The sequence below is a fragment of the Ptychodera flava genome, chromosome 13 (genome assembly GCF_041260155.1).
Source record: "Ptychodera flava strain L36383 chromosome 13, AS_Pfla_20210202, whole genome shotgun sequence".
Taxonomy (NCBI): domain Eukaryota; kingdom Metazoa; phylum Hemichordata; class Enteropneusta; family Ptychoderidae; genus Ptychodera; species Ptychodera flava.
This window is the reverse complement of record NC_091940.1, coordinates 36906701-36926500: the sequence shown is the minus strand read 5'-3', so window position 1 is coordinate 36926500 and position 19800 is coordinate 36906701. Positions and strand designations below refer to the sequence as shown.

Sequence of the window (19800 nt, the reverse complement as noted above, 5' to 3'; positions counted from 1 at the left end):
GCAAAGTGTTTGAAAAAGAAAAGAAAAATATTTTGATGGCCTTGTTTTAATCATTCTACCAAACACAGAAATCACTTGCCAATATTGTGGCACACGTACACAATTTCTGTGTACTTTCCAGGCCTTCAAATGCGAATGATGATAATATCACATGCTGAGTGGGGGCAATGTTGTTTGACAACATTGCCAGTCTCCATTGTCACTCTAGTGACAGGTTGAACTGATGTTTCTTGTGTATACATTAATGTTGACAGTTCAATACTATCAGGAATTTGTACAGTAGACACAGCACGGGCGATGAGGAATGAGATATTGCTCACATCATAGCTGTGTTACTGGTATAAAAACACATGCAACTCTGTAAAACACATTAAGACAACATGAACAAGTTTTATTCACTGAAAATTAACCAGGGCGTGTTTAGCTAATATTGTCACACACTCATGTATTATACAATGCGGTCTGACATGCAAGTACCAGCAGATGCAAATGTGACGATGCGTCGTACAGGATGTATGCTTTCAATCATTCTGAACAAAATTGACATTCCATGCATATTTCAGTGTTCCTGTTCTTGACTGGCTGTACATCATTCCAAAGCAAAAGCATCATTTTTCCTTTTTCAGCTTCTTTACATATGAAGAGCTTGTTATACAAACTATTTCTGACCATATTTTCTGTATTCACTGAGAGTATCTCTTATATGCTTTCCTAACCATTTTTGCCAGAGACTTTCTAAACACATCACCCTGTAAATTTACACATTAAGATACTTTAAGATCACTCATGAAACTGATGCAGCACACTCCAAACTATAAACAGACGAAAAAACTCTAATTTGCAATGACTCAGTGTTTTTTCTTTATATAACGAAGTCCACAGTAACCGCATGCATGGGGACCTTCCTGGTCCTGAAATGACAAAAGACAGTGATATTAAAAATTCGATACAAACAAGAGTTACACATTGTGACAATTTTTCCAATTAAGAAGACCTGAGATCAACACAAAATTGGGACTCTATGAAGCAATATTGACTTTAAAATCATTTACTATTTACATATTTTGCTTACCAAATTGATGTATACTTTAGGGTGTCCAAGTGCGCCACCGCCACCATCACACCATACGTGATTACCATCAACTACTATTGGTGGTATATCATCTATGAGATCTATCGCAAATTTTTCATTCACCTGCCAAAATAAAACATACAGATGACAAAATCTCTCAGGAATCAATTTTCTTAATCATCATTCCACTCAGCAATCACTATGATAAATCGTTACAATTTCCTCTAACAAAGTACAAAATTCACATTAAACTGTTTGTATTTGTTACCGCTGAGTACATCATTAAATCTCTCCGCAGTTAATAATTACCTGACATCAAATTTTTAAAAGGAATTCTTATTAAAGCATGAATATCATCACATGTGAAGTTTAGTGGCATTGAATACAGCATTGCTGAACCCTCTGGATGTAACTACTTGTCACAGCGCAACCCACCTCCTCTTGCTTAGCAACAGTATTCTGAAACTGGATATTTCCAGCTAGATATGACACTGTTGGTTATTCAATAAAGAAATTGAAAAATTAACAAAGAAAAAAGGACAATATCTCATTAACCACACTTGATATAAGATATCTGGTGTAATACTGTCCTTCTCTATGATGTATTTCCTACATGTATGTGTGGAGGCACTGTGTTATGTAGGTCATTTCCCCACACTCATCATGACCTGAGTTCAATCAGTCTAGAACATTCCCAAGGTCACTGCCCTTGATGACCTCACAACCTTGAATTCAATTAGTCATGTTTGGAATGTTCTGGAAGTTGATTAGTTGTGTAAGGGAGATAATTTTAGAACAGTAATTAGCATGTCAATAAAAGGTTCTAGATTGTTCTTACATGCCTTTATAAAAGGGACGTGCACAGCTTCCAGTCAGACTTTTGGGATTGTGTCTCTTGTGTGTTACTAAACTCCAGCAGTAGTCATTCTCAAGACTTTTCAAGACCTTCACTGTCAACGCTGGATTTATACTGTGGACTTTGTGCAGCTTCAAGCCTGCAAGCCAAAGGACTGTTCATTCATCCAACTGACTGTTACAACTCTGAGACTGGAGCTTTGCCGTCCAGCTGAGATAAGTAGTCTGTACACTTTTAAAGCTTGTACTCTGTCCCTGACTTAGCAATTGGTTTTGTTTTCGTAATAAATTTTGTTTGAGCGGAAACTGCTGAGTTCACCCTTTTGTTCGTTTTCTCTGCACGTAACAAATTGGGGGCTTGTCCGGGATACGAACATTTTGAGCCGTTTGACAACATTTTGCCAGCCTTTTCAAAACTACTGTATACTGTGAACTCAGCGAAATTTAATCATGGCGGAATTTAAACCAGAGGAAATGGATGACCTTGATCAGGACACATTTGATTCCCTCAGAAAAGATGACCTCATAGCACTGGCCAATTTCCTTAAAGTAGAAGTCAAAAGATCTATGCGCAAGAGGGAAATACAGTACCGTATTGCCAAACATCTAGTTGATTTAGGCCAATTTGAGGAATCCACCCTGAAAGATTATGAGCCCGAGTCTACCTCTGAACTCAGAAAATTAGAATTAGAATTGCAGACAAATTTGGAGATCAAGAAACTAGAATTACAAATGGAAAAAGAGAGACAGGCATTAGAAAAAGAAAAAATACAAATGCAATTAGAAATGGAAGAAAGACAGAGAGAGAAAGACAGGCAGGAAAGATTAGAAATGAAACGTTTAGAGCTTGGACAGTCAGGAAAATTCTTCCCTTCAGACAAGTTTGACATCACTAAGCATTTCAGGTTAGTTCCCCTTTCCAAGAAAAGGATGTTGATAAATATTTCCTTCATTTTGAGAAAATTGCTCAGAGTCTGAATTGGCCTAAGGAGTCCTGGTCTATGCTTTTGCAGAGTGCTTTGGTGGGTAAAGCCAGAGAAATTTACATTCAGTTGTCAGTAGAGCAGGCTTCAGATTATGATTCTGTGAAGGAATTAATTCTCAAGGGTTATGAGTTGGTGCCTGAAGCTTACCGTCAGAAATTTAGGGATTCTGAGAAGGTGAAGGATCAAACTTATGTTGAATTTGCTCGAACAAAAGAACAACTGTTTGATCGTTGGTGCTCTTCTGAAAAGGTCAGTCAGAATTATGACAAATTACGACAGCTTGTTTTGATTGAAGAATTTAAGAGGTGCATTCGGAGTGACATCAAGACATTTATCAATGAACAAAAGGCAGATACATTGGAGGTTGCTGCACGTTTGGCCGATGATTACTCATTGACTCACAAATCTTCATTTCTCAGCAAACCATCCCAGTCCTTTTTCATACAGAAACAATGCAGGTAAATTTAACTCCTCCTTTTCATCCAAGAATTTTTCAAAGGACAGTAGAAAATCAAATGACAACAGTTCACAGAGTTCAAGTAACACTTCCACATCATCAAATCCCAAGTCTCAATCTCCTTCTGACAAACAGTTCGGTACACTTTCTTGTAATTATTGTAAGAAAGACGGCCATTTAATGTCAGAGTGTTTCAAATTGAAAAGAAAACGTGAAGGTCAAAGTGGTCAAAGTGGATCTAAGCCAACCGGCTTTATTTCTTCATCAACTCAATTAGAGTCTAATAATGTGTGCAACACATTTTCTGAGGTTAAACCCCTCTTATCCCCAATTAATGAGGTCAAGGTCAATTCTTCTCAAGATAGCATTATGGGTATTTTCGAGCCATTTATTCATAATGGTTTTATATCACTTTCTAGTGATTTCTCTTCCGCTACCCCTGTCAAATTTTAAGAGATACCGGGGCTTCCCAGTCTCTTTTGTTGGCAGATACCCTGCCGTTTTCTGAAAAGTCATTTTCAGGTTCTAAAGTTCTTATTAAGGGGGTAGATTGCGATGACTTTATTCCTGTTCCTCTCCATAATGTCTATTTGTCTTCGGACTTTGTTTCTGGACCTGTGACTTTAGGTATTAGGCCTTTTTTTGCCTTTTGAAGGGATTCACCTTCTTCTTGGAAACGACCTTGCTGGGGACAAGGTCATTACTAATCCACTTGTGACTGATAATCCTACTTTAGATCAGGATCCAGAGCCAATTGAACAAGAGATACCCGATTTATTTCCTTCATGTGCCATTACTCGAGCCATGTCAAAGAAAACTTCCGAGAATCAAAATACTCTCAAAATAATGTCACAGATGTTGACTTAAATGACACCTTTCTCAGTCAGGTGTTTGACACGGATCATTCCGTTATCCCTCGTGGATTTGAAACTTCCAGTAAAACTTCTGCTGACCAAAGTCAGACATTTTCTAGATCAAATCTCATTGCAGAACAACACAAAGACCCAGATATTTTGTCTTTGTTTGACAGGGTAGATGATGAAGGTAAAACTTCAGATAGCTCTGTTTCCTATTATACAAAATCTGGTATTCTCATGCGTAAATGGAGACCTCCAGATGTTTTGGTTGATGACGATTGGGCTATAAAACATCAAATTGTGGTTCCAAAGCCCTACCGTGCTGAAATATTGCGCCTGGCCCATGAAACGCCCTGGGCTGGTCACTTAGGAGTCAGGAAAACTTATCATAAAATTCTCAGTCACTTTTATTGGCCTAATCTCAGGCAGGACGTAGCACATTTCTGTAAAACTTGTCACACATGTCAAATGGTAGGAAAGCCGAATCAGACCATTCCAAAGGCCCCTTTACAGCCAATTCCTGCGTTTCAAGAACCATTTAGTAGGATTCTAATAGACTGTGTTGGGCCCCTACCAAAAACAAGATCAGGAAATGAGTACATGTTGACAATTATGTGTACATCAACTCGGTTCCCAGAAGCCATACCACTGAGAAACATAAAGACAAAGACTATAGTGAGAGCTTTAGTCAAATTTTTCACTTTATTTGGCCTCCCTAAATGTGTCCAGTCCGATCAAGGCTCCAACTTTATGTCTGGAATTTTTCAACAAGTAATGGATCAGCTAGGCATTAAACAGTATAGGTCATCCGCCTATCATCCAGAAAGTCAGGGTGCTCTTGAGCGATTTCATCAAACTTTGAAAAACATGATTAGGACCTACTGTTTTGACACAGAGAAGCAGTGGGATGAAGGAATTCATTTTCTGCTCTTTGCTGTTAGAGAGTCAATTCAAGAGTCTCTTGGTTTTAGCCCATTTGAGCTTGTATTTGGACATACAGTCCGTGGCCCACTTAAGCTCGTTAAAGAGAAATTCCTGTCTGACGACGATGATTGTCTGAATATTTTGCAATATGTGTCAGATTTTCGTACAAAACTCTCTAAAGCATGTGAATTAGCCAGAGAAAATCTTGAGTCATCTCAGCAGTCAATGAAAACCAAATATGATAAAAGCACCTCAAAACGGAAGTTTGAACCAGGTCAAAAAGTTCTTGTTCTACTTCCAATTCCTGGCAAACCACTCCATGCTCGTTACTTTGGGCCATACCTAATTGATAAGAAATTGAGTGATTTAAATTACATCATAATAACACCTGACAGGCGAAAACAAAAACAGCTATGTCACATAAATATGCTTAAGCCATATTTGGATAGGGATAATCCTACTATAACTCAGCCTGTCAGTGCAGTCAGTTCAAACCATTATGAAGATAGTGATACTGAAACTGACTTAAGTGAAAATACTCTAAACTCAAAGCTGGGCTCGGTCAAGCTTCAGAACTCAGAAATCCTGGAGAAGCTGGAGTCTACAAAGTTGGCACACCTCCAGCCAGAACAACAACAACAGGTGAAAGAACTGCTCCATGAATATAAACACCTGTTTCAAGATGTTCCAACGAGGACAAACGTCATCTATCACGACGTTGATGTTGGGGACAGTAAGCCTGTAAAACAACATCCATACAGACTGAATCCAACAAAAGCGAAATATCTCCAGGAAGAAGTCAAATACCTGCTGGACAATGACTTTATTGAACCCAGTAAAAGTAACTGGAGTTCGCCGTGCATACTTGTTCCCAAATCAGACCACAGTTATCGTATGTGCACGGACTTTAGGAAGGTCAACACTTTAACAAAGACAGACACTTTCCCAATCCCGAGGATTGATGACTGCATCGACCGAGTGGGAAAAGCCAAGTATGTGACAAAATTTGACCTACTGAAGGGATTTTGGCAAGTCCCTCTGACGGATCGTGCTCGTGAAATATCCGCCTTTGTTACACCAGACGGATTGTTCCAGTACAAGGTGATGCCATTCGGAATGAAGAACTCTCCGGCAACGTTCCAACGGATGATCAACGACGTCATATCCGGGCTAGACGGGTGTGCAGCTTACGTTGACGACGTAGTCTTGTATAGTGACACCTGGGAGGAACACATCAAGCTCATGCGAAAGTTCTTTGAGAGACTGAGCAAAGCAATGTTGACTGTCAACCTTGCCAAATCTGAGTTTGGTTGGCGAGGGTGACTTACCTCGGACATACTGTAGGACAGGGTGAGGTAAAACCTGTTGATGCCAAAATCAGTGCCATTTCAAGTTTTCCCATACCAAACTGCAAACGACAACTGATGCGCTTTCTCGGTATGGCTGGTTACTACAGAAAATTCTGTCCAAATTTCTCCACAATTACTGAGCCTTTGACTAACTTACTTAAAAAGAAAGTAAAGTTTGTTTGGTCAGAGCAATGCCAACAGGCATTTGATACACTTAAAGCCATACTGCAAAGTGCCCCAGTGTTGTCTGCACCAGATTTCACTTTGCCATTCAAATTAGCTGTAGATGCTAGTGATACGGCTGCTGGTGCTGTTTTATTGCAAGAGGATAGTCATGGGGTAGATCATCCTGTTTGCTATTTTTCACGCAAATTTAACAAATCCCAGAGAAACTACTCTACAATTGAAAAAGAGTGTTTATCTTTGATATTAGCTTTACAGCATTTGAAGTTTATGTTACTTCTTCAAATCAGCCAATAGTGGTTTATATTGATCACAACCCTCTTGTTTTTCTGCAGAAATTTAAAGGCAAAAATCAGAGATTGCTAAGATGGAGTTTAATGTTACAGGAGTTTAATCTTGATATTGTTACGTGCAGAGAAAACGAACAAAAGGGTGAACTCAGCAGTTAACGTTTAACAAAATTTATTACGAAAATAAAACTAATTGCTAAGTCAGGGATAGAGTACAAGCTTTAAAAGTGTACAGACTACTTATCTCAGCTGGGACGGCGAAGCTCCAGTCTCAGAGTTGTAACAGTCAGTCGGATGAATGAACAGTCCTTTGGCTTGCAGGCTTGAAGCTGCACAAAGTCCACAGTATAAATCCAGCGTTGGCAGTGAAGGTCTTGAAAAGTCTTGAGAATGACTACTGCTGGAGTTTAGTAACACACAAGAGACACGATCCCAAAAGTCTGACTGGAAGCTGAGCACGTCCCTTTTATAAAGGCATATAAGAACAATCTAGAACTTTTATTGACATGCTAATTACTGTTCTAAAATTATCTCCCTTACACAACTAATCAACTTTCCAGAACATTCCAAACATGACTAATTGAATTCAAGGTTGTTAGGTCATCAAGGGCAGTGACCTTGAGAATGTTCTAGACTAATTGAACTCAGGTCATGATGAGTGTGGGGTAAATGACCTACATAACACACCCCCTCTTCAAAAAAAGAAAATTTTTCAAAGAAAAATCTTTCTTTTACAAATGTAATCTTGAAAAGGATTTAAGTACTCAAATTTTGTTTTACTCTAAAGTAAATTTCTTGAAAGTGAACAACAATAAACTCTAAATACGAGAGAGACAGTCTGCAATTAAATTGTCTCTGCCTTTGATATGTCTAATATCAAGATTAAACTCCTGTAACATTAAACTCCATCTTAGCAATCTCTGATTTTGCCTTTAAATTTCTGCAGAAAAACAAGAGGGTTGTGATCAATATAAACCACTATTGCCTGATTTGAAGAAGTAACATAAACTTCAAAATGCTGTAAAGCTAATATCAAAGATAAACACTCTTTTTCAATTGTAGAGTAGTTTCTCTGGGATTTGTTAAATTTGTGTGAAAAGTAGCAAACAGGATGTCCCATGACTATCTTCTTGCAATTTGTTGTTGGAAAACTTGAAATGGCACTGAATTTGGCATAAAGTATGCACGGCAAAGTCCGGTTATTTTTACTGAGTTCGATAAAGTCATTGTTCGGCAAATACTTGGCTTCCTCCTGGAGATATTCCGCTTTCGCAGGATTCAGTCCGTCTGGATGTTGTTCCACTGGATTACTGTCGCAGACATCTTCGTTGTGGTAGATGATGTTTGTCCTCGTTGGAACATCTTGGAACAAATGTTCATGGATGGTTCTTTCAGCTGTTGTGTTGTTCTGGCTGGAGGTGTGCCAACTTTGTAGACTCCAGCTTCTCCAGGATTTCTGAGTTCTGAAGCTTGACCGAGCCCAGCTTTGAGTTTAGAGTATTTTCACTCAAGTCAGTTTCAGTATCACTATCTTCATAATGGTTTGAACTGACTGCACTGACAGGCTGAGTTATAGTAGGATTATCCCTATCCAAATATGGCTTAAGCATATTTATGTGACATAGCTGTTTTGTTTTCGCCTGTCAGGTGTTATTATGATGTAATTTAAATCACTCAATTTCTTATCAATTAGATATGGCCCAAAGTAACGAGCATGGAGTGGTTTGCCAGGAATTGGAAGTAGAACAAGAACTTTTTGACCTGGTTTAAACTTCCGTTTTGAGGTGTTTTTATCATATTTGGTTTTCATTGACTGCTGAGATGACTCAAGGTTTTCTCTGGCTAATTCACATGCTTTAGAGAGTTTTGTACGAAAATCTGACACATATTGCAAAATATTCAGACAATCATCATCGTCTGATAGGAATTTCTCTTTAAAGAGCTTAAGTGGGCCACGGACTGTATGTCCAAATACAAGCTCAAATGGGCTAAAACCAAGAGACTCTTGAATTGACTCTCTAACAGCAAAGAGCAGAAAATGAATTCCTTCATCCCACTGCTTCTCAGTGTCAAAACAGTAGGTCCTAATCATGTTTTTCAAAGTTTGATGAAATCGCTCAAGAGCACCCTGACTTTCTGGATGATAGGCGGATGACCTATACTGTTTAATGCCTAGCTGATCCATTACTTGTTGAAAAATACCAGACATAAAGTTGGAGCCTTGATCGGACTGGACACATTTAGGGAGGCCAAATAAAGTGAAAAATTTGACTAAAGCTCTCACTATAGTCTTTGTCTTTATATTTCTCAGTGGTATGGCTTCTGGGAACCGAGTTGATGTACACATTATTGTCAGCATGTACTCATTTCCTGATCTTGTTTTTGGTAGGGGCCCAACACAGTCTATTAGAATCCTACTAAATGGTTCTTGAAATGCAGGAATTGGCTGTAAAGGGGCCTTTGGAATGGTCTGATTCGGCTTTCCTACCATCTGACATGTGTGACAAGTTTTACAGAAATGTGTTACATCCTGCCTGAGATTAGGCCAATAAAAGTGACTGAGAATTTTATGATAAGTTTTCCTTACTCCCAAATGACCAGCCCAGGGCGTTTCATGGGCCAGGCGCAATATTTCAGCACGATAGGGCTTTGGAACAACTGTTTGCTGTTTTATTGCCCATCAGCACCAACCAAGACATCTGGAGGTATTTATTTACGCATGAGGATACCAGATTTTGTACAATTCTAAACATGACTATCTGAAGTTTCAGCTTCATCGACTACCCTGTCAAACAAAGACAAAATATCTGGGTCTTTGTGTTGTTCTGCAATGAGATTTGATCTAGAAAATGTCTGACTTTGGTCAGCAGAAGTTTTACTGGAAGTTTCAATCCACGAGGGATAACGGAATGCTCCGTGTCAAACACCTGACTGAGAAAGGTGTCATTTAAGTCAACATCTGTGACATTATTTTTGAGAGTATTTTGATTCTCGGAAGTTTTCTTTGACATGGCTCGAGTAATGGCACATGAAGGAAATAAATCGGGTATCTCTTGTTCAATTGGCTCTGGATCCTGATCTAAACTAGGATTATCAGTCACAAGTGGATTAGTAATGACCTTGTCCCCAGCAAGGTCGTTTCCAAGAAGAAGGTGAATCCCTTCAAAAGGCAAAAAAGGCCTAATACCTAAAGTCACAGGTCCAGAAACAAAGTCCGAAGACAAATAGACATTATGGAGAGGAACAGGAATAAAGTCATTGCAATCTACCCCCTTAATAAGAACTTTAGAACCTGAAAATGACTTTTCAGAAAACGGCAGGGTATCTGCCAACAAAAGAGACTGGGAAGCCCCGGTATCTCTTAAAATTTTGACAGGGGTAGCGGAAGAAAAATCACCAGAAAGTGATATAAAACCATCATGAATAAATGATTCGAAAATACCCATAATGCTATCTTGAGAAGAATTGACCTTGACCTCATTAATTGGGGATAAGAGGGGTTTAACCTCAGAAAATGTGTTGCACACATTATTAGACTCTAATTGAGTTGATGAAGAAATAAAGCCGGTTGGCTTAGATCCACTTTGACCACTTTGACCTTCACGTTTTCTTTTCAATTTGAAACACTCTGACATTAAATGGCCGTCTTTCTTGCAATAATTACAAGAAAGTGTACCAAACTGTTTTTCAGAAGGAGATTGAGACTTGGGATCTGATGATGTGGGAGTGTTACTTGAACTCTGTGAACTGTTGTCATTTGATTTTCTACTGTCCTTTGAAAAATTCTTGGATGAAAAGGAGGAGTTAAATTTACCTGCATTGTTTCTGTAGGAAAAGGACGGGATGGTTTGCTGAGAAATGAAGATTTGTGGGTCAATGAATAATCATCGGCCAAACGTGCAGCAACCTCTAATGTATCTGCCTTTTGTTCATTGATAAACGTCTTGATGTCACTCCGGATGCACCTTTTAAATTCCTCAATCAAAACAAGTTGTCGTAATTTGTCATAATTCTGACTGACCTTTTCAGAAGAGCACCAACGATCAAACAGTTGTTCTTTTGTTCGAGCAAATTCAACATAAGTTTGATCCTTCACCTTCTCACAATCCCTAAATTTCTGACGGTAAGCTTCAGGCACCAACTCATAACCCTTGAGAATTAATTCCTTCACAGAATCATAATCTGAAGCCTGCTCTACTGACAACTGAATGTAAATTTCTCTGGCTTTACCCCACAAAGCACTCTGCAAAAGCATAGACCAGGACTCCTTAGGCCAATTCAGACTCTGAGCAATTTTCTCAAAATGGAGAAAATATTTATCAACATCCTTTTCTTGGAAAGGGGAACTAACCTGAAATGCTTAGTGATGTCAAAATTGTCTGAAGGGAAGAATTTTCCTGACTTTCCAAGCTCTAAACGTCTCATTTCTAACTGCAGTCGGTGTTCTGCTAATTCTCTTTCTTTTCTTTTTCCTCTCTTTCTTTCTCCCTTTGTCTTTCTTCCATTTGCAATTCTTTTTCTTTCATTTCCAATTCCCTCTCTTTCTGTCTTTCTTCCATTTCTAATCTTTCCTGCCTTCTTTTTCTTTCTGTCTTTCTTCCATTTGCAATTCTTTTTCTTTCATTTGTAATTGCATTTGTATTTTTTCTTTTTCTAATGCCAATTTTTTAAGCTCCAAATCTGCCTGAATTTCTAATTCTAATTTTTTGAGTTCGAAGGAAGACTCAGGCTCATAATCTTTTAAGGCAGACTCTTCAAAATGGCCAGAATTAACTAAATGTTTTGCAATCTTGAATTGAATTTCTCGCTTGCGCATAGATCTTTTGACATCTACTTTAAGGAAATTGGCCAGTGCAATGAGGTTGTCCTTTTTGAGGGAATCAAATGCGTCCTGATCAAGGTCATCCATAAATTCGTCTGGCTTGAATTCCGCCATGATTGAATTTCGCTGAGTTCACAGTATACAGTAGTTTTGAAAAGGCAGGCAAAATGTTGTCAAACGGCTCAAAATATTCGTATCCCGGACGAGCCCCCAATTTTGTTACGTGCAGAGAAAACGAACAAAAGGGTGAACTCAGCAGTTAACGTTTAAACAAAATTTATTACGAAAATAAAACTAATTGCTACGTCAGGGATAGAGTACAAGCTTTAAAAGTGTACAGACTACTTATCTCAGCTGGGACGGCGAAGCTCCAGTCTCAGAGTTGTAACAGTCAGTCGGATGAATGAACAGTCCTTTGGCTTGCAGGCTTGTAGTTGCACAAAGTCCACAGTATAAATCCAGCGTTGGCAGTGAAGGTCTTGAAAAGTCTTGAGAATGACTACTGCTGGAGTTTAGTAACACACAAGAGACACGATCCCAAAAGTCTGACTGGAAGCTGAGCACGTCCCTTTTATAAAGGCATATAAGAACAATCTAGAACTTTTATTGACATGCTAATTACTGTTCTAAAATTATCTCCCTTACACAACTAATCAACTTTCCAGAACATTCCAAACATGACTAATTGAATTCAAGGTTGTTAGGTCATCAAGGGCAGTGACCTTGAGAATGTTCTAGACTAATTGAACTCAGGTCATGATGAGTGTGGGGTAAATGACCTACATAACAATATTAGACATATCAAAGGCAGAGACAATTTAATTGCAGACTGTCTTTCTCGTATTTAGAGTTTATTGTTGTTCACTTTCAAGAAGTTTTACTTTAGAAAAAAAAAAAATATTCGAGTACTTAAATCTTTTAAAAGATAACATTTCCAAAAGAAAGATTTTTCTTTGAAAAATTTTCTTTTTTGAAGAGGGGGTGTGTTATGTAGGTCATTTCCCCCACACTCATCATGACCTGAGTTCAATCAGTCTAGAACATTCCCAAGGTCACTGCCCTTGATGACCTCACAACCTTGAATTCAATTAGTCATGTTTGGAATGTTCTGGAAAGTTGATTAGTTGTGTAAGGGAGATAATTTTAGAACAGTAATTAGCATGTCAATAAAAGGTTCTAGATTGTTCTTACATGCCTTTATAAAGGGACGTGCACAGCTTCCAGTCAGACTTTTGGGATTGTGTCTCTTGTGTGTTACTAAACTCCAGCAGTAGTCATTCTCAAGACTTTTCAAGACCTTCACTGTCAACGCTGGATTTATACTGTGGACTTTGTGCAGCTTCAAGCCTGCAAGCCAAAGGACTGTTCATTCATCCAACTGACTGTTACAACTCTGAGACTGGAGCTTTGCCGTCCCAGCTGAGATAAGTAGTCTGTACACTTTTAAAGCTTGTACTCTGTCCCTAACTTAGCAATTAGTTTTGTTTTCGTAATAAATTTTGTTTAAAACGGAAACTGCTGAGTTCACCCTTTTGTTCGTTTTCTCTGCACGTAACAACTGTGACTGGATTATCATTGAACTTTTCCATACCATACCTCTTTCTGTGCTTGGGTGAATCTGACCACTCTGTAATCACCCTCATCAAAAACCTGTCAGAAAGGATGAGAAAGAAAAATACTTGAGTGAGAGTCAATGTTAACAGATGTTACTTCTGATTTCTAGATGTTATGTTTGCAATCTGTTGCCAAGCTTGTCTTTGATCTCTCAGTTAAAATAGCTCAGATTCAGGACGACATGGTTAGGCCTCCGAGTTGTAACTCACTGCAGGAGGCGATGCCGTTGTCAACCACACCGTGGAGCTCCTTCAAATCAAACCCTTATGTATCAAAGATGCACAAGATCCACCTAAGAGAACCTTGGATAAGTAGATAACTAAACTATAAACAACAGTTATGTCATACCATGGAGGTAGGAAAGGACTTTCCTACCTCCATGGTAATACAAAGGCCCTGGAACAATTGCTGCACCGAAGTCTAGTGGCGGCGGATGGCGATTCGCAGCAATCGTAAATAAAGTACGTCCATGGTCGGTGGAAGCATGGAGGTACCTCCATGGTGGAAGATAGGTGCCATATACAGGTCAGATTATTTTTTTCACAAATACGTTGAACCATTCGAGAGAGTTGCACCATTAAGAGTACAAACTATGTAACAGAGTGGTTACGTTACGCATTGCTTATGCAAGTTGCTATACTAAACATCGGTAATTATCGGGACTGGCACTTTCGAAGGTCAAACAAGTTCAACTGGGCAGCAGCGCTGCACGATCGCCAGCGCAAGCCCTTACATTGCGAAAGTTCATACAATTCGGGTTCAGATTTGCTAAACTAACCTGGCCTGTATGCGTCACTTGTTTATCCTCAAGGAAACATCTGTGACATGTACTGATAGGTCTTGCAATATTTTGGATTTGTCTTGAAATTGTTGGAACCCGGTTTGATAACAACCGGAGTGCCGCCATCTTTGTTGCAAGCTGTCATGGGATGGAGGGGCTTTTAACTTGACGATAAGTTTTTATCACCGCACAAATAATATGACAATTAGTCTATTAACTTTGGGGAAAATAATATAATTTTGGCATCTTGTCACAAATGATAGAGAAAAGTAATAAGCTGTGAAATTTCAATCTATTTTACATAAAATTAATGTCCATTTCAATTCTCAAACTACTGAATAAGGTACATTTGATAACAACTTAGGTGGTCTGCTTAAAGCTGTTTCGTGCATGCAGCCAACGTAACGAACGATGCAACAGCTCGCAGCCAAGAAGTAATCACACTAAATGATCGAGGTAACTTCAGCATTGTGAGCCAGCTTTCTAAACAACGGAGGACAGAGGACGGCGAGAGAAATTTACAATCAGTATTTCAGGAAACATTGCAAGGTAAAACAACAAAGAATTTTTGCAAGTGCAACACTATTTTTGTACATCCATGGTGCAGCAGTATTATATCAGTAAGGGGAGAACCATTTGATTTTTTTTTTGGGGGGGGGGGGTATGGAGGAAATGGGTATGGGAGCAAATTTTTCTTTCCTGTTACAGTGACAGCAATTTTTTTTGCTACTGTCATTTTTTTTTTCAAATGGAGTAGCAATGCAATTTTTTTTCCTTTGTCATCAAATTTGTGATGCGTTGTATAAGGGAGCCGTCATTGAAACTCAGAAATTTCGAGTGACACCCCCCCCCCCCCGTCAACCATGATGAATTTGAGTAACTCCCCTCTCTAACTCTGACATTTGACTGATCCACCCCCCCCCCCCCACTTAGAAAAGTTAAATACAAATACATGTATTTGTAACATTTACAAAATACAGCAACAGTAAAGACCTTTGAAATCCTGATGTACTCTGCTAGACTATCATCAGTTATCTCATGATGGTTCAAAAAAGGTGAACCCATCAAAATGAAATAGTAAGTCACAATAAAATAAAGATATAAAAGCTTACGCAGTATCTAACTATATAGTACATGTTTAATTTGGATGGGTTTTTATGACAGGGTTTTCACTAGGATATCTGACTGGGCAGAATTTGAAAGTACAGGGGGAGAACACGCGAGAGGCTTAGGGGGAAAGTGTCACAGGGGCTTTCCCCTATCTTGCATGGAAATTTTTAAGATATTGATGTGTGCAATGGTGCAGTCTGGTGCAATCTGAGAGGTGTTTTTATTTTTTTTTACTATGTGAAACTGTTAGAACACCCCAAGGGGGAGAGCACGAGAGGGGGTTTCCCCCTCTCGTATTGGAAATTTTGGGAAATTAATGTGTGTAATGGTGCAATCTGAGAGGAGTTTCAGGTTATTTTGCACTCGGTAAAACTGTTTGAAAATGACATTAAAGAGGCACTCCCACTTGGTAACATTTTTAAAACACGTTTTTTTTAATGTCAACGGTCGATATTTGATGTGGTGACTGCGCGCGGATCGCGAGATATCGATAAAAACATGTCCTCAAAAAAACTAAAGTTTGAATTCCGGTGGCCCACCTGAATTCAGCTTCCGAACATAGAACGTTCAGCACCGGGGCCATTGTCAACTAAGCTATGGAGTACGAGTCTACGCTGACGCTGCTGTACGCCACAGCAGTACCACTCGTGTCGTGTCGGTGAGCGGTCATGTCCCATGAGAGAAAGCCGAGTCCTACTGACTCGGCAAAAAAACGAAAAACAAAGTTTGCTGATTCCACCAGAATGCGCATTGGTGACTAGCACAGATACTTGCGGTTGATACAAAGTATGCATAGTGGCCGCCGCGTGGTATGCGCGCATACCACATGCGGCGGCTGCTATATATTGAACCACGCGTTACTGTGTGGCAGACGACAAAATGTAGTCATCAGAGGCAACTAATATTTTACACGTAAAAACTGATATCTATGTGGTATTGTTTAAAAATTTAATAAAACTGATTGAGAATAATGAAAACAACAAAAACTAAGGAGAAGTTTTAAAAAAGAATTACCAGAGGTAAAGGCATTGATAATGATGTATATAAAGTCATCGCAGTAGGAGGTAAATTAATTGCGTCATTCGAACGTTTGTGGACTCCTTAGAATATCGTCAATCAGCACAACAACACACTTTCGGGGGATTTCGGGTCATAACCAGAAACGATCGTAAAACTTCGGGATGTGAAAAATACGCTCGGGAAATGACATGTTTTTATCGATATCCTGCGATCCGCGTGGAGTCGCCACGTCAAATATCGGCCGTTGGCATTAAAAAAAAGTGTTTTAAAAATGTTACCAAGTGGGAGTGCCTCTTTAAACACTGCAATATTTTTTTACATTTTATGCATGATCAGTGTTTGTGTCACAATATTCAACAACCAAACAATGACAATACAATTTGTGGAAAACAGTTCTGTTTGCCAGAGACTGAAGATAAATAAATATACAGGAACGGAAAATCTGTGACCTTCTTGTGTCATTTCTCCAGCTGCCAGCTTCTAATGAAAAGCATGAATATGGTATGTTTAACTTTCAAAATGGTCATTGAACTGAGGTAAATGAAAACATGTTTCTGTGATAATAAAGGATGAATTCACAACAGTTCAGTTTTGTCCTAGATCCTGTGAAAATTTTGAGAAATTGATGTGCGCCACGGTGCAGTGTAGTGCAATCCGATAGGTATTTTAAATTTGTCTTTTACCAGTAAAACTGTTAGAAGACCCAAGGGGGAGAGCATGAGAGGGGGTGCCCCATCTCGCATTTAAAATTTTGAGAAATGGATGTATGCAATGGTGCAATCTGAGATGTGTTTCAATTTATTTTGCCAAAAAAAATTGAGTAACCCCACCCCCCTTCTTCCTCTCCACATTTTGAGTAACGCCCCCTGAAGTTTTCTATTTATTTAGTGACCCCCTCCCTTGTATTTCATTATATTTGTTGTTCCTCAATTTTTCATTGTCAACTTGTACATCTTCCTAATATATTTATATTGAGAGAATAATATATTGATTTTAACACTCGTTTATTGACTCCTGTCTTGTGTTTTAAAATTTTCACAATTTACAGAAGTCAAAGAGTCCCCTTTAGATAGTGCCTATGCCATTGAGATATTGCAACAGAAATCCTGAAATATGATTTCTTGGGTCAGTAAAGGGAAGGAAAACATTGAGTGTACTGAGATGTAAAGTAGACCTATGTAGTGCATGCTTATATCATAAGTGCTAAGAAAAAAACGTAAGAATTGGTAAAAACATTTGCACCGCCTATGGCGGCGCGCCGGCAAAGAATACATGAGAATAAGGTTTCCAAATTTTGCTAATTTCTGGTGCATTGTGACAATTTTTTTTTCACTTCTGTCTGTTATGACAATTTGTTTTTTCTCAGGCCGTGACAGGATCAATTTTTTTTTTTCTTCTATCTCACCTGGCGACAAATTTTTTTTTTCTCAAAATCCTCCATACCCCCCCAGAAATCAAATGGTGTTCCCCTAATAACTAATATCGTGGATGCACATTCGTGTACAGGCCTAGGGCTTGAGGGACATGATGATGCACATGATGTAAACGAGACCCTCAAAACCCAGCCGGCCAGTCGGTGCGGTGCAGCAAACACTGTTGTAGCCATCGTTTACATCATTACAGCTAAATGTGCATTAGAGAGGTTAATCTTTTAAGAAAATCATATTCTCTCTCATGTATTTTAAAGATTAAGATTTCCCAAGGTTCAGGTGTATTTGTCTGGCCCCTGACAACTCAATAATACATATCATGGCAAAATTACAGAATGAGCTCTTAAAAGTTAACGTTTTCAACTGAAAGTTTGACAGAGTTGCCTCTTTTCTTATTTTTGACGTGAATATCTCAATAGATAAAGTTTTAGTTCTGTACCAATATCACTTTGTGAGCATGGAAATTTTCCTGAGTCATAGAGAACACGTTTCTGCCAATAGCATTTCAGTTCTGCTTTGTGAGCGCACTAGTAGAAGCATGGATAAAATGTTCATGTTTTGTCGTCTAAAAAGTGTACAGAATTCTTCCAATTGTTGAAATGTTGTCTTTATACTTGAAATTAAATTTATCTGTTAACTTTTACATCACAGTAACACCATCTCTGTAAAACTTAAGGCTTCAAAACTATCACAAACACAATTGTAATTGTTGACATGATTCTTCACAGACAGAAATTATATTTTTTCAACCGCAGTTGACATTTCAACCCACAAATTTTACAGTTTGTTTGCTCCATGTGATATTTTATCTACCATATTAAAAATTGGAGTCAGTCATGTTTTTAATCATTCTAACTTTGTTTTTCACAGAGTATTGGAGTACAGGAGTACCGAGTACAGGAGTCATGGCCTCCCTCATTAGAAGGTGTACAGGTCTGCTATCAGTCGCCACTAGAGGGCTTACATCTTCATGGATTTCTACAAGTACAGCACTGAGGTCATCGTATAGCATACTCAGCCAATCAAGACAGCAAGAGTTACCAAGGCAGCAACAGTTAGCAGTTCCTTGCATTGGGAAAAGAGAACAGATTCTGCTGCCATTCCTGCCCTTAGTACAACTTGTCAACACTTTCAAATCAAAAGTCGTACTGAAACGTAGATGCAAAGACTGTTACTTTGTCAAACGACGAGGACGACGATACATCTATTGTCGAAGCTCTCCAAGACATAAACAAAGAAGTTTAATTGTTGAAAACAAAGATCCTTACTACAGAAGATATGTCACTGATCAAGATTTCTGGTACAAGTAATTTTGTTGCCATGGTGATGATACCCAAAATGAGTAAAATTTCAAATTATCCTGTTCAGACTCTTCAGTGGTTCAACCTGCCAACTGAAAACATCAAATCAGGATGAGAAAAGTTCAGGAATTTGAAATGTATATTGGAAAGTTACAATTGGACAAGTAGTAGATACAAAAATAAATACCAAAAAATGCCCATTTTTTCAGGAGTGCTTTGATCACTGCATTTGCTCAACAATGCAAGTAAGGACTATAAATGGTATGGATTTGCATAATTTCAATTTTGATGGTGCCATTTGAGATATCACTGTTTTCAGTAATGGCATTATTGTCTTATCAACCCAATCCAGAGAGCATTACTTCATTCATATCTGGAACGGTTTTGGCAGCTTTTTGCAACAAAGCATATGATTTTGGCCCAGTCAATATTTTTTCCATTTATAATCAGTCCACCACATTTGATTTGCTGTCTTTAAAGGTATACAGTCACCGGTAATCTAAATATGCCTATATGTGGTCAAAGGGGCGTTCCTTGGTATTAAAAAAGCCCATTTGAGGGCGCTGTTTTTAAAATGCGGCCACCCGCTTTAAATCTGTGATTTGTTAGATTTTCTCTTTCCATGGTAACTGTGGCAAAATTGGAACAGGTGACAGTATACCTTTAACAATGCTCAGAAATATATTTTGAATAAATGAAGAGATTTACTGGGGAATTTGAGCATAGGATACCAGTTACCATCCTGATAT

General features: G+C 38.6%; 1 protein-coding gene and 1 long non-coding RNA gene across 2 annotated transcripts; both read right to left on the bottom strand.

The window, feature by feature from the left end:
• Window positions 1–366: 366 nt before the first annotated feature.
• On the bottom strand, window positions 367–14355 carry LOC139148339 (NADH dehydrogenase [ubiquinone] iron-sulfur protein 6, mitochondrial-like). The gene is made up of 4 exons (XM_070719734.1): window positions 14188–14355; window positions 13392–13445; window positions 1073–1195; window positions 367–911 (listed from the first exon to the last, which is right to left on the bottom strand). Exons 1-4 carry the CDS (start codon window positions 14314–14316, stop codon window positions 849–851), a joined length of 369 nt encoding a protein of 122 aa, XP_070575835.1. The 5' UTR covers window positions 14317–14355; the 3' UTR covers window positions 367–848.
• Window positions 14356–19458: 5103 nt separating this feature from the next.
• Window positions 19459–19800, bottom strand: LOC139148340 (uncharacterized). Its single transcript, XR_011555914.1, has 2 exons — window positions 19713–19800; window positions 19459–19523 (listed from the first exon to the last, which is right to left on the bottom strand). It is a non-coding gene; the product is annotated as an uncharacterized lncRNA (long non-coding RNA).